The sequence below is a fragment of the Ictalurus punctatus genome, chromosome 10 (genome assembly GCF_001660625.3).
Source record: "Ictalurus punctatus breed USDA103 chromosome 10, Coco_2.0, whole genome shotgun sequence".
In the NCBI taxonomy this organism is placed as follows: domain Eukaryota; kingdom Metazoa; phylum Chordata; class Actinopteri; order Siluriformes; family Ictaluridae; genus Ictalurus; species Ictalurus punctatus.
In genome coordinates, this window is record NC_030425.2 from 3590001 (window position 1) to 3606017 (window position 16017).

The 16017-nt window shown below is 39.3% G+C and overlaps 1 protein-coding gene across 1 annotated transcript in view; it reads left to right on the forward strand.

Annotated features, from left to right (window-relative positions):
- crb1 (crumbs cell polarity complex component 1) overlaps window positions 1-16017 on the forward strand; it is a 38321-nt gene that overhangs the window by 827 nt on the left and 21477 nt on the right. The window contains exons 2-6 of the mRNA XM_053683360.1: window positions 4119-4715; window positions 7054-7839; window positions 10456-11009; window positions 11402-11567; window positions 13980-14598. Coding sequence (XP_053539335.1) covers window positions 4119-4715; window positions 7054-7839; window positions 10456-11009; window positions 11402-11567; window positions 13980-14598 — 2722 coding nt within the window. The remainder of the gene's footprint in view (window positions 1-4118; window positions 4716-7053; window positions 7840-10455; window positions 11010-11401; window positions 11568-13979; window positions 14599-16017) is intronic.

Genomic DNA, 16017 nt, shown 5'->3' on the forward strand with positions numbered 1-16017 from the left:
TTAGTTTGTTTGTTTGGGGGTTTTTTCTACATATTTGGACAAGCAAACAATTGATCATCTTTGATCAATCAGAAACACTGAAACAATATTTGAAACAGTGCCTGTTAATAAAGTTGATATACTTGAACAAAACCACAAGGAAAAATAGCCTTTTCAATCATTTATTCAACAGAAATGTCAATAGAGTGATAATCAATAGTGATATTCTTCTGTGGAAAAAGTAAGTACACCCTTGGCCTCAGAAGCTAGTATTGCCCCCTTTATCAGAAATAACTTATTGTATGCATTTTGCATAATTGTCTCTGACATTGGCTTGTTGGAATTTTTGACCACTCTTCCATGCAATATTCTTTCAGTTGCAAGATGTTTGAGGGTTTTCTTGCATGTACTGCCCATTTAAAATCCCCTCCACAACATTTCAATGGGATTCAAATCCAGGCTTTGACTAGGCCATTCCATAATCCTACATTTCTTCTTTTGGAACCATTCCTTGGTGGATTTGCTAGTGTGCATAGGATCGTTATCCTGTTCAAAGTTCAACTTCAACTTTTCAGAAGAAGGCTTCATGTTATCTTCAAGCACTCTTTGATATGATGCAGAATTCATAGTTGAATCAATGAATGCAAGCTGTCCTGTCCCGGAGGCAGCGAAGCAAACCCAAACCATGAAAAATTTTGTGACTGTAGAAGCATGCACGTTGACACCAACAGTTTCAAGACTTACTGTGATAAATTTTTAGGGTTCTTGGCGACTTCAGTCCTGGACAAATTGGCAGCCATTTGAAATCTGCATCACTTGTAGATGTGGAATACGTTACTGTGGAATGATGTATTTCAAATAATTTGAAGATCTTTTTAAATCCCTTCCCACCCAGAACCTTTTTTTTTCTGAAGGCCTTACAGAACTCTATACTCTGCACTTATATTGCACTTTTTTAACAAAGCATTTTACGCTTGTTCTCATTCACCCATTCTTAAAAAAAGACACATACATACACACACACACACACACACACAAACCTAGCTTGCCACTGGGAGCAACTTGGGGTGCAGTGTCTTGCCCAAGGACACTTCAGCATGTGGGCCAGGGATTGAACCACCAACAATATGCTTAGTGGCCAACCCACTCTACCACCTGAGCCACAGCCTCCCACGACTCTTTAGATCTTGGCATAATGACACCACACACCTCAGTAACAAGAAGAACACCAGACACTAGATATGAGCATGGTATAAATAAGACTGGCTCTACCTGCACTCCCTAAGCAGGTTCTAATCACTGGCACCCAATCTGATTCTAATTTTATGGATTTGAAGGTGTGATAAATGTAGGGGTGTACTTACTTTTTCCATGTGACTGATCTGTTTTGGGGTTTTTTTGTTAATTTAAATTGTGAATATTACTACAAAGTGTAAATTTTATGTGTCATGTGATAGTGTATCAACTTTATTAATAGGCACTGTTTCAAAGATGATCAAATTTGATTGTCCAAATAGGAAAAAAGAAAACTCTTCCATGGGGTGTACATATTTTTTCCCATACTCACCATCCACTTTGTTAGGAATTATTTTATCAACTTTTCGGGGCACAGTGGCTTAGTGGTCAGCACATTTGTTTTGCACCTTGGGGTTGGGGGTTTGATTCCAGTCTCCGTCCTGTGTGTGGGGAGTTCGCATGTTCTCCCAATGCTTTGGGGGTTTCCTCCAGGCACTCTGGAAAAAAGACATTTGTTGTAGGCTGATTGGCATCTCCAAATTGTCCATAGTGTGTGTGTGTGTGTGTGTGTGTGTGTGTGTGTGTGTGTGTGTGTGTGTGTGTGTGTGTGTGTGTGTGTGTGTGTGTGTGTGTGTGTGTGTGTGTGTGTGTGTGTGTGTGTGTGAGTGTGTGTGAGTGAGAGCATGTGGCGATTATGGCCTGTGATGGGTTGGCATCCTGTCCAGGGTGCCCCACGCCTTATGCCCCCTGTCCCCTGGGATAGGCTCCAGGCTCTCCATGACCCTGGGTAGGATAAGGATGGATGGATGGATATGTACTCACCAACCACTTTGTAAGGAATATCTGTACACCTGCTCATTCTACCTGCACATTCATGCAGTTATATAATCAACCAATCATGCAGCAGCAGTGCAATGCAAAAATTCACGCAGATACAGGCCTGCTTGGTTGAGCCTGTGCCCTCAGATTCTTATTCTTGGCTGACCGGAGTAATGTGGTCTTCTGCCGTTGTAGCTCATCCACCTCATGTTTTGATGTTTTGTGCATGCTGAGATGCTTTTCTGCTCACCACAGTTGTAAAGTGTTTTTTTTAGTTACTATATACTTTCTGTCATCTCAAACCAGTCAGGTCAGAGGAGAATGACCTATCTCATCAACAAGGTATATCAGCCTACAGACCAGTGATGTTACAACTTGAAGTTGTTTGAGAGGAGTCTCAAATGATGTTTTTTGTTTTTCACTCTATTCTGTATAAACTGTAGAGACTGTTGTGTGTGAAAATCCCAAGAGATCAGCAGTTTTCAGATCAGATCAGCAGAAATACTCAAACCAGCCCATGTGGTACCAACATCCATGCCACGGTTAAAGTCACAGAGACCACACTTTTTCTTCATTTTGACATTTGATGTGAACATTAACTGAAGCTCTTGGTCTGTATTTGAATGATTTTTTTTGCATTGCACTGCTGCCACATGAATATCTGATTACATAACTGCATGAATGTTCAGGTGTACAGGTGTTCCTTATAAAGTGGACAGTAAGTGTAATATATTTATTGTGTAAGTGTACTGTTGTGGAATTTAAACCTTATGTAAAATCTGTTCCATGTAATAAAATATCTTCACACAGGGAAGGTTTCTTGCAAAAATTTTTATTAAACCCCATGGTGTAATGTGAACAAATGACATGGAACAAATGACAGAGGAGCCAATTTGTGAGGAAAATAGTGTATAAATACATTTATATAATTCTTTTAAAGTATATTGCAGTGTTTTCATTAAAAAGGTAATATAACACTTAATGTTTCTAATTTAATAGTTTGAAGTAGTTAAACGCTTCAGTGTTTAGGACAGAGCTTCTTAAACTTTTTATAGTCAGGGACCCATTTGACTGTAAAATAAATTACTTGTATCATCAAGTATTTATTTCAAAAACATTTTTTTAAATGTGCAATAATATAGGGTGGCACAGGGATGATGTCATTTTGTACGCCAAAACCTGGAAACAAGTTAGCATTTTAGTCCTTCCGGGTCCATCGTCCCGAAGTCAGTGGGTTTTTTGGTTAAAAACCTGAAATAAGGTCTGTGGTGAACACAAGCTCAAAATATTTTCACGTTTTATTCTACGACATAAAGTGCACCAGTAATGCCCCTCTCATGATTTTTAAAGCTTTTTCAAAAAGGCTGTTGCTAACAAGTTGCTAAATGGGACAACAGTCACGACGTCATCCCTGCACCACTATATTTTGTCTATTTATTAGAGCCATGGAGCTTTCTATTCCTGAACATTCTACCAAGAGAACACATTAACTCCAGGTAGACATTATTTATAGGCTGGGTTGTTTTTGAGTTATTGAGATATGGATTAAACCCTTTTAATTCAACTGACCAGTCAAACAGGCTAATAACTATAAGAACTCCCTAATAAATATAATAACTTTGATAGTGGTGAGTTAGGAAAATTGTAGGTTTGGTCAACAGCCTCTGCAACAGACTTGAGCTGAAAAATGCTGGCAAAATATATAACCGTAATATATATTTAATGAGTAGTAAAAAGTTATTCCAGAGACAGTAATGGAGGACCTGCTGAGCACTTATCAAAGCTCAATTTTCAAAATTTAAGAGTAATAAGATCCTAGTCAGTCTTAACCCTCTAAATCATCTTCTACATTAGCTTAGGAAATTGCAGCAATATGTTAAATTACAGAGGAAATTAAGGAAAAGTACTTCATAAAGTTGTGAAATTAAGTAAGGAGTATTGACTGATTATAGAACAGAGTGAATAACTTGTAAATAGAACATTTTAATACAATTACATGGGCAACAAAATATTTACCTTTATCTTAAGAAGAGGTTTATGGCATTCAGAAATTCCATCTGTATATATATCTTCATTTTTTTTAGGTGTAGCACCACTGAAGGCCTTGTCTCTCTGTCTGTCCAAACCCTGCCAAAATGGTGCAGAGTGTGAAGACGACCCCTCCACCTTCCTCTGCCAGTGCCACTCATGGAGTGCAACACTGTCCAGCCTTAAGTGTACCTCCTCCAACACACTGTGCCACCTTCATACGTGTCAGGGCAACATCACGTGCCAGTCTACGGGTGCCCATCAAGGACAACTAGCTTGCCACTGTGGGAACAGCTCATCTAGACATAATTGCCATTCCAGCGCTCAGCTTTGTGCCCAGAGATTGTGCCGCCAGAATGCCCGTTGTCTTGCAGTGCCACAAACGAGCCCAGGCTACATCTGCATCTGCCAGCCAGGCTTTACTGGCACACTCTGTCAGAGAGAGGTAGACCAGTGTGTGCGCAACCCATGCCGTAACCGGGCCATATGCCGGAACAGGCCAAATGGGCCTACTTGCTTCTGTGCGCCAGGCTTCCAGGGTAATCACTGTGAGATTAAGGTGAATGAGTGCACATCACAGCCCTGCAGGAATGGAGCTACTTGCATGGACCAAATTGGATATTATGAATGCCTTTGTAGGCCTGGGTACACGGGTAACTTGAAATACACTCACTTCTATCTGAATTTTTTTATTATTTGAGGCTATTCTGATACATTTAATTTAATGTAAAATAAGTTTTAAGATTCATTGTAAAATTTTAATGTGATAGTTAAATGTTAAATGTAAATATGATAATTAAATGTTAATTATAAATGTAAATGGACAGTGCTGTGAAAAAGTATTGTTTACTTTATTGAAGCAAAAAAGTTATCCAACACTTAATAACAATGTGAAAAACTATTTGCCACCTTAAACCTAAAAACTGGTTGTGCCACCTTCCAATAACTGGAGATCAGTCTTTCACTTACTTCTAGCACTAGGATTTACTCCTATGTTTCGGATCATTGTCTTGATGCATAATCCAATTGCGCTTGCATTTCAAATTACGGACTGAAGATTAGATATTCTCCTTTAGGGTTTTTGGTACAGAGCAGAATTCATATTTCCCTCAATTATTGCAAGTTGCAGAGGCCCTGAAGCATCCTCACACCATCACACTTCTGCCACCATGCTTGACCCTAGGTATGATGTTCTTTTTGTGGAATTCTGTGTTTGGTTTACACCAGATGTAACAGGACCCCTGTCTTCCAAACAGTTCCACTTTTGACTCATCTGTCTGCAGAACATTGACCCAAAGGGTTTGAGGATCATCAAGGTGTTTTGGCAAAATTCAGATGTTTTAGCTTTGGTTTTCACCTCACCACTCTTCCCTGGATGCCATTTTTGCCCAGTGTCTTTCTGATAGTGGTGTCATGAACATTGATCTTTATTTATGCAAGAGAGGCCTGTGGGTCCTCTGATGTTGACCGTGGATCTTTTGTGACTTGCTGGATGAGTCGTTGCTGTGCTCTTGGAGGAATTTTGGAAGGTCAGCCACTTCTGGGAAGGTTCACTACTGTGCCAAGTTTTTTTCCATTTGGAGATAACGGCTCTCACTGTGGTCCTTTGGCATCCCAGAGCTTTTGAAATAGCTTTGTAACCCTTCTCAGACTGATGTATTTCAATCACCTTCTTCATCACAATTTTTCAATTTTGGCATAGTGTGTTACTGGGTAAGACATTTGACCTATTTACAATGGGGCAAATGAGTTTAACATGTCAACATTTTTTCAGTAAATATATTTCAAATGAGGCTATTCATATGCAATTTGTACCAGACCTAACTCAGTCTTTTACCAGTATTAACTCAAGAAATCTGCACATATAAAGAAATCCAAACATTGAAATCCATAAATTAAGTTATGTGTAATAAAGAGGAATGACACAGGAAAAAGTATTGAACAATTGGCATCCTGTCCAGGGTGTACTCCGCCTTGTGCCCCATGCATCCTGGGATAGGCTCCAGGTTCCCCATGACCCTGAAAAGGATAAGCGGTATAGAAGATGGATGGATGGGTGGATGGAATGTATTGAACACGCTGAACTGAAATTTATTTAATACTTAGTGGAGAAGCCTTTGTTTGTAATGACAGCTTCAAGACGCTTCCTGTATGTATGAAGAAATTAATGGTTACTCTGGGTACTCTGGTTTCCTCCCCCACTCCAAAGATGTGCACTCTAGGCTGTTTGGCGTGTGTGATTGTGCCCTGTGATTGGTTGGCACCCCATCCAGGGTGTTCCCTGCATTGTGCCCCATGCCCCCTGAGATAGGCTAGAGGTTCCCCATGACCCTGTAAAGATAAGCGGTACAGAAAATGAATGGAAGGATGGATGGATTTTAATGATGAAGAATAAACTGCTTTGCATGACAATCCTAGTAGTTCAGGAGTTTCTAAACTATGTACAGGTGTTCCTAATTAAATATGTCAAATCTTATCTGATATACAGAGTTTTTATGTTGTGAATGCATATAAAGGCATGTTTCGTGTGTTAAAAGTCAGTATCTGATCAGTATCTGGAATCAGCTGATCTAATGATCTAATCAAAGCTATATATTAGTAATATATCAGTATCATATTAAAAAGGGAGGATTTCATGAGGCCCCATCTGAGGAATGATTGTTTCAAATACCCATTAACTATACACAATACACAATGAAATTAGTGGCAAAAAAAACCAAAAAACGCCTAACTATAGGAATAGCTGTTAATTTTTTTGTGGTAAATATTTGTTGTTGAAAAGATGCTGATTTCTGATTTAATGTCATGGTTAGACAATACATTGAATATTTGTAATATAATTTGCTCAAATGAAAGAAAACCATATGAATGAAGTAGAATTCAGTTCAGTCTGTAATCATTGATGTCATAGTAGAAAATTGCTGTCTGAAAAACGTATAAAACAAATGTTCCTTACTTAATAATCTTAACTTTTGTAATTGATTGATTGTTTTTCAGGTGTCTTATGTGAAGAGGACATTGATGATTGTGCATCTCTTCCATGTCACAATGGAGGGTCATGCCATGACTCTATAAACAGCTATGTCTGCATGTGCTCACCTGGTTACACTGGTGTTCAGTGTTCAATTACCACAGTTTTCTCATTCAAGTCAGCTGGCAACTACCTGAGCTTTCAGACACTGCTTGTGGATGCTGACGCTTTATGGAACGTCACCCTGAGCTTCTGCACTGAGTTGAAAAACTCTGTACTGTTCCGGAGAAGAAGCAAAGAAGCTATCCTCATTCTGCAGCTGCTGGAGGGTCGGTTGCAGGCAAGCTTAAACTTTTGGAAGGAAGCAAGTGTGGATGGTGCCATCTGGGTACTGGAACTGCCTAAAGAAGTGGCTGATGGAGACTGGTACACAGTGGAGGTGGCACTGGCTGAGGGCAGGCTGCTCCTGCACCTCCACAAGCAGTGCTGGGAAGAGAACTGTGCTGCAGAGGCTCAGCTGAAGATAGACTCTATTACACTGGAGTCATCAGTACACAGCATTGTGATTGGAAGCCATGAAGAGGGAGAAAATTCTGGCTCATTTATTGGCTGTATGCGGGATGTTTTTGTGGACTCACAAGTGATTACGCTAGAGGAGCGTCTAAATGCTATAGTTGTGAACATCACACTCAGATGCGATCGTTGCTTAGAAAATCCATGTAAAAATCAAGCTACATGTGTCACACTGGGGCAGAGCTACCAGTGCAAATGTCAGCGGCCATATGAGGGTCATGATTGCACCAAGGGTAATTTATGAATTTGACGGTTAACTGTGCAGTTTGAAGTGTTCTACTGCTGCCTGTGTAAATGTGCTTCTGTCACAAAGCACATTTTAATCTACACTAAAATGTCTCTTCACTGAACATCATCTCTCAAGTTGTTAGGTGTTTGATTTGTGTATGTGTGTATGCTGGTCTTGTGTCACGAACCGGAACGTAAGGGAGGTTAGGACGGATGCAAGTGCAGTAAAAAGTTTATTAGAGAGAGAGAGAGGCTGACAAATCCAAATCGGTAATCCAAAGCATGGTCCAAAAACATGCAAAAGGTCAGGCGATCGGCAAACAGGCATAAATAGGGCGAGGCTACAATCAAAACGAGGAAACGACAAACAAGGTCAATAACATGAAATGAGAGATGAGAAACAACCGCTTAATTAAGAGGTAAACTCAATACTGCGCAAAGTGCACAGGGACATGAGGGGTTTAAATAACAAACGTAATCATGGGTAAACACAGACAGCTGAAAACAATATTGACACACCTTCAGAAACCAACCAATGACTAGACAGGGGCAGAGACAGAACATAATCATAAGAAAACCTCATGTCCAAAGAAAACAAAGTCAATGTAGGTAGGTAGGTAGGTTTAAAGCTGCAGTATGTAATTCAGTAAGTAGAATTATTTAATTATTAAAGAAAAAACATTTTTTCCCCTTTGTCCCCTAGTGTTTCATGCTGCAAAACTAACTTTCTTCTGTAAATTGGTCTTAAAAGCCAAACAGATGAACTCGCACCATTAGCAAGCAAGCTGGCACCTTGCTAGCAAGACTAGTAGTCCAGAATAGTACTCTAAAGTCAGTCAGGTGTGATTTGGATATTTATGAGGGTCTGTCAAATATTGCTATCATGGTGCAGACAACCTGGAGGATAGCCGAAAACATGTTATATTTAATAACTTAAAAGAGCTGGCAAGCAGGAAATGACAGGACCCATGTTAAAATTAATATAAGTAGTGATCTACTGCCAGAATTTATAGGGATTCAAGAGTGAGTTGGAAATGGCTTTTAATCTGGATGAACTGGTGAGATAATTTAGTGGATTGGTAATTACAGTTGAGGTCATAAATTTATATATGGCTTGCAGAATCTGCAAAATGTTAATAATAATAATAATAATAATAATAATAATAATAATTTCTCTTTTTTTATTTAGTACTTCCCTGAATAAGCTATTTCATATACTGTAATAGAAATACACAAATTAAGTTCAAAAGTTTAAATATGCTCGATTCTTAATATTGTGTGTTGTTACCTGGATGATCAACAAATGTTTTTGTTCTGTGAAAGTTTTTCAACTTTTGAACAAAACAATTGGTGTAAAATGTTATTATTTATTTGTTATTAGTACTGCCTGTCAGAAGCTATATAAAATATTTACTTGTTTCCCAGAAGACAAAATAACAACAATTTACACTGATTATCCTGTTAAAAATGTTTCATCCCTCTTGACCTTAATATATCGTGTTGCCTTCTTGAGCATCAGTGAATCAGTTGTCCTTAGTGTGGAAAGATGGATCTGAACATCATATAGCCGCTGTTGGAAAGGGGTAAAAATGCAGAAGATGCTGGAAAACCAAGTGCAGGACCTGGAGGATTTTTCTGAAGTACGGTGGCTAACTATACAGTTAACTGCCCAGGACAAACAAGGGACTCATGACCAACAATCACAAAACATAAAAAGTCATTGATCATCCAGGTAACAATATACAGTATTAAGAATCAAGCGTAGGAAAACTTTTGAACTGATGCATTTGTGTAAATCCGGTTATTATTGTGTCTTGTGGACTATGTGTAAACATTTGCTATGTGAAATAGCTTATGATTCTTATTTTTTTCATTTATTAACATTTTGCAGATTCTGCAAGGCATATGTAAACATACAACCTCAACTGTAGCTAGCTAGCTACTGTAATGACAACCAGACAAATGATAATTTTTCTTTGGCATTTCTACCAAAGAAATTTCCAAATGGCCTTGTTATGGTGCATTCATGACCATGTGGGAATTGGGGTGTTTTTGAATCCCTTTGAATTTCTGTCCAAATCATAATATCCAAAATTATTTGACATCAGATTGAGTTTCTGAAAGTTTCTGACCTCTGAGTTTAAATTCTGTGACCCCATTTCAACATGGTGGTGCTTACAGTACAATGTAATAATAATTAACAGCAGTGTTTTAAGGTTCTAAAGCAGACTTGTGAGATTCTGTTTGTATATGATGTGCTTTAAATGGCTAATTACGTGAGGACTTTTGGATAGTTTTAAAGGTTTATTCATTTTCTACAAGATCTTTAATTAAACTGATTAAACCCACTAATTAAATGACTTATCTTGTGAGCTTTAAAAGCCATTTAAGAGCTTTTTCTATTCTCACAGAAACCAAAAAGGGTTAGCTTAATGTAAGAGTCACAGTTACTTAGGCAGTTTGCAGTAAGAATTAAGAAACAAAGTGTTTTCCATATTTTCACCTTCATTATTATATCCATGTTAAACTGATAGGCCAGGATCTATAAATAATATTTTATCTCGGAACTGTTGAATGTATATAGATATCCAAAATATTTTTCTGTTTCTTTTTTTTTTTAGAGTATATCCCTGCAAGGTTTGGTCAGATGGGCTCTTTGAGCTATGCTGTTTTTCCTGTGAACAATAAGTTGGATCTGGTCAATCTCACCCTCTCAATGTTTTTGCACACTCATCAAAAGTCAGGTCTGCTGCTTGCGGTGACCAACAGGACCAGCCAGTACCTGAATGTGTGGCTGGAACAGGGGCGACTCACAACGCAAATCCACAGCTCCCAGACTGTAGCTTGTGAAAATGTTGTCAGTGATGGCCATCTCCACTTGGTTGGCATCTCCATCGCTGAGGGCCAGATAAGGCTGCTAGAATCTGATCTAGTGTGTGCATCTGTGGAAGCCAGACAGATTTATATTCGTACTGGGGACAAAATTTATGTGGGCGGTATGGAGGATGCAGACATCTCAGCTCGTTTTGGTGGCTACTTTAAAGGCTGCATCCAGGACCTTCGTCTTAATAATTGGCGTCTGCAGTTTTTTCCATTTAGTCTTCCTGTGATCTTCTACAGCCCAGAGCGCCTGGTTAATGTATTGGAAGGCTGTGTTGGGGATGAACTCTGTGATGTAGGTCTGAAAGTCATACACCACAAGTCATTTTTTGTTACTCTAGTTATGTGTGGAAGCTTCCTAGCCATTTCACCAAGCAAATTATGCTATAATTTAGCTATACAGTATTTTGTCTGTTCTCTACACAGCAAACATCATAGCAGCATATGAAAATATTTTGAACACAGGCAAATATATTAATGTCTAGGTATATATGTAGGCTTAGTTATTATTAGTTTTATAATCCTACAATATTTTTTGACATATTTACCTATTTTCAAGATAGCAGTTATATACCACTTTTTACAATGTTTACAATGTAACATTTTAGTCAACAATGCAATTTTTAATGTCTCAATAGTAAGTAGTTATGACCTAGACAGTTTCTTTGTTGTTTACCTCATTCTCAGGAAAATCCCTGTCAGAATGGTGGGACATGTATTTCTCTGAGGGACAATTTTTCATGCATTTGTCCCCCCAGCACATCAGGACGGTGCTGTGAGGAGCTTCAGTGGTGTGAGCTCTCACCATGTCCTTACCCATCACAGTGTATCACAGTTGGACTGGGATATGAGTGTGAGTAAAACCTACTAATGTAATTGTTTTTTAAACACAGATATAAGCCAGTTTTAATTAGAAGGGTTTTTTTTTCTGCTTTCGAAATGGTGACTGAAATGGTCACACTGTAGAGCCCTGCTGTTATATTTTAATTATTCTTAAGAGGCAAATTAGTTTCAGCCAGCGGTATTCTACTTCGGTTTAACTTTTTCATCCATTTGCTACATATTTGCTACATTAAACAGTGCCACGCCACAATAAAATTAGATTTTCTCAGATTTTCATGCACAAGACTCTCTAGAGCAGGGGTCTCAGACTCGCGGCCCGGGGGCCAATTGCGGCCCGCGGAACGATATTTTGTGGCCCCCTACTTGAAATCAAAGCTTGTTGTTAGTGCGGCCTGCCCCCACTAACTTTTTCTCACATGCACCTGCGTGAGTCATTGCCCTGGGCGTTTTATATTTTTTAACACTTGTGGGCTACCATAGCTCAGGCTCGTGACAACAACACGAATTATCAACGTTGGTCACTTGAAACGTGTTTTGGGAGGGTTACCCAGTGCAAATACTTTTTTTTTGTCACCCAGTCATGTCTTTTTCAAAACCTGCCGTGAAGAGAGAAGTTGGCGATGAGCAGACTATTTCAGGAGACGTGGGAAACTGAATATTTTTTTGTAGAGCACAGGGGCATTCCGATGTGTCTAATATGCACAGATAAAGTTGCGGTGCACAAGGAGTATAACATCAAACGTCATTACTCAACTAGACATGCTGAGGAGTATGCAAAATACCAGGGAGATGAGCGAGAGGACCATGTCGCCAAACTTAAAACATGTCTACTGAGGCTACAAGATTTTTTCAAGAAAGCAAGCAAAGAGAGTGATGCAGCAGTCGAAGCTAGCTACGTGGTGAGTGAGATGATTGCTAAGGCATGAAAGCCATTCAAAGACGGCGAGTTCATCAAACAGTGCATGTTACAGGCTGCAAGTATAGTCTGTCTGGAAAAGAAAGGTCAGTTTAGCAACATCAGCCTTTCAGGCAACACAGTGGCAGAGCGCATTTCTGACCTGTCGGATAACATTTACAATCAACTGCGTGAGAAAGCTAGACATTTCCATTCATACTCAGTCGCTCTTGATGAGAGCACAGACGTCACTGACACTGCGCAGCTCGCAATATATGTCTGTGGTGTTGATGACAATTTTGAAGTGATTGAGGATTTGCTCACAATAATTCCAATGCATGGTCAGACCACCGGTCAGGAGATATTCCACCAACTGTGTGATGCCATTGTGGATGCCGGCTTACTATGGAAGAGTTTTGCTGGAATAACAACGGACAGAGTGCCATCAATGACGGGGAGGAGAAATGGACTGGTGGCACTTGTTCACAGAAAACTGGAAGACCTGCATTGCAGTTCTGAACTCAAAGCCAAGTTCAGGGAGGTGAGTGGAAAAACAGACAAGCTTGGACAATTTATGAGAGAATTGCCCCCCACGTTCCCTGAGCTTTCCAAGTGAATCATGTGCCTTTTTGGGAGCACCTATCTGTGCGAAAAGCTCTTCTCCACTATGAACTTTAATAAATCAAAGTTCAGGTCCAGACTTACAGATGAGCATCTTCGAGCCATACTGAGGGTCTCAGTTGCTTCCTCCCTCAAGCCAAATGTGGCTCAGCTGTGTAAGAGGAAGCGCTGCCAAGTCTCTAGCAGCAAGGAGTAGGAGGAAGTAAGAGAAACCTATGTTCTGAAGAACCGTTCATGTTCTGAATAGTTATTACTAAAGATTAAGAAGATTGGATCGGTTGTACTGTTTTTGGAATACTTGAAATCCTTTTTTTGTGGAATACTTGATGCGGCCCAGCCTCACCCATACTCTACCTCCAGCGGCCCCCAGGTAAATTGAGTTTGAGAGTTAGAGTTAACACAGAATTGTGAAAAAAAAAATGAAAACATCAACAACAACAGCAACAAAAAAACACCCAGTGAGCATCAGTTCTGTGCATTGTTGAGAATAAAATGGCCGGACTGGTGACAAGCTGACAAAAAGGCTACAGTAAATCAAATACCCCCCCCCACGCCCCACTTTTTTTTGTTTGATGTGAAATTAACTGTAGCTTTTGACCCGTATCTGTATGATTTTATGCATTGTGGTGCTGCCACATGATTGGCTGATTTGATCATTGCATGCATTTGCAAGTGTAAAGGTGTTCCTAATTAAATGGATGGTGAGTGTATGTTTATAATTGTTCTGAGTAGAGCATGGTTCATATCTTGATATGAAGTGTATGAAACAGTAAATATTGATTTAGTGATTCTGACAATTGATCACTAGTTTGTGTGACTGTTCTCTCTTTTAGTTTTTTATTTTATTTTATTTTCTGTATAAACATTATGTAAACAGAATTGTATTATTTTGTTTTTGGCATGCAGGTATTTCCAGAGTAATGTTTCAGAATAATGTAATTCTGAGGTACCGCAGCAATGGCCTGATTTCCCGCCATCTCACCAGCATCTCCTTCAGCATTCGCACACGCAAACGCAACGCATTTGTGCTTCATGCCAATAGCAGCACAGATTTTGTGACTGTGTCACTACAAAATGGTCTGTTAGTGATGGAACTGCTTAGCATATCTTCTGGCTCATCCTCTTCCTCCCCACTAATCATGCATAGTTTTAGAACCATAGCTGATGGTAAATGGCATAATGTGGAGCTGTTCATGGTCTCCCCCAAAGTCAACACTTCCAAGTGGATCATGCTTCTGCAAGGCATTGTGGAAGACACTGTGACTTCCAAGTCAGCATCTGGTAACCTGGATTTCTTGAGAGAAGATGTGGACATATTGCTTGGAGGAAAGAGCTTCAGACTGGCAGACTGGAACCTAATTGGCTGTCTGAGTACAGTGGAGATTGGTGGAATAATATTGCCATATTATGGTACCACTGATGTGAGGCTGCCCCGCACTCAGGAAGAGCAGTTTATAAAAATATCTACAGTTTCACTTCTGAGAGGGTGTAAAGGTGACATGGTGGCATCCTTCATAAACATGCCGTAAGTGATATTTTGTGTTTAATTATATAGGGGACACATTATTATCACAGTATTGTTTTTATACATAAATGTCATACTATTTCAATATCATTTACTGTATATTTCAACATTCAGCCAAGTCAACCTTTGAGTTAAAATATATTGCTAGGGTGAGAGCAAGGAATGTTGTCACACTGTTCATACCACCAACTCGAGTGCTAACTTGAAAACGAAATAGTCGCTGCATGTGACTGATGTTAATTTCCTGTTCACATCACTCTAAAATGAGGTTAATTTTTTTCTGACTCATTATGATATTTTATAATCAGCTACTGGGTTTCTGTTAATAATTAATTGTTATATATATGTGTATTATTATTAATCTGATAATATACAGTATATTTACTAAGCCTATGTGTACATGCGTATTCCTACTAACACAGAGTAGATTTACAGTCTGTGTGAGGCAGTGTACACACACACGGCTGGCCAAGCATGTCTCCAGATCTAAACCCTATTGAGCATCGGTGGGGCATCCTAAATGGTAAATGGCGCACTTATATAGCGCTTTTATCCAAAGCACTGTGTCTCATTCACCCATTCACACACACCAATGCAAACTTGCCATTAGGAGCAACTTGGGGTTCAGTGTCTTGCCCAAGGACACTTCGGCATGTGCAGCCACCCAGGCCGGGAATCGAACCGCCAACCCTACGATTAGTGGGCAACCCACTCTACCACCTCCGCCACACTCCAGTGGTAACCTGTGGCACTCCAGTGGAAAATAATGGTGGCCACACAATATATTGACACTTTGGGCCCAATTTAGACATTTTCACTTATGGGTGTACTCACTTTTGTTGCCAGCGGTTTAGACATTAATGGCTGTGTGTTGAGTTATTTTGAGGGGACAGGAAATTTACCCTGTTACACAAGCTGTACACTCACTACTTTACATTGTATCAAAGTGTCATTTCTTCAGTGTTGTCACATGAAAAGATATAATCAAATATTTACAAAAATGTGAGGGGTGTACTCACTTTTCTGAGATACTGTAAGGTATTATAAATACACTTTATGTGCCTGGGACTTCATTTACATTTACATTTATTCATTTAGCAGATGCTTTTATCCAAAGCTACTTACAAATGAGGAAATACAAGCAAAGCGATATATCAAGCGGAGAACAATACAAGTAGTGCTATCATACAAGATTTATAATTGAGTTCTAGAGAAATAAAGTGCACAGAGTAGAGATGAAGGTGTTTTTTTAAAATTATTAAAAAAAAAATTTTTATTAATAATGTGGGGGTTTGCATTTCAGGGGTTAGTTATGTGTTCACAGAAGAGGTGGGTCTTTAGCTGTTTTTTGAAAATAGTGACAGAATCTGCGGTCCACATTAAGGTTGGAAGTTCATTCCACTACTGAGGGACAGTTTG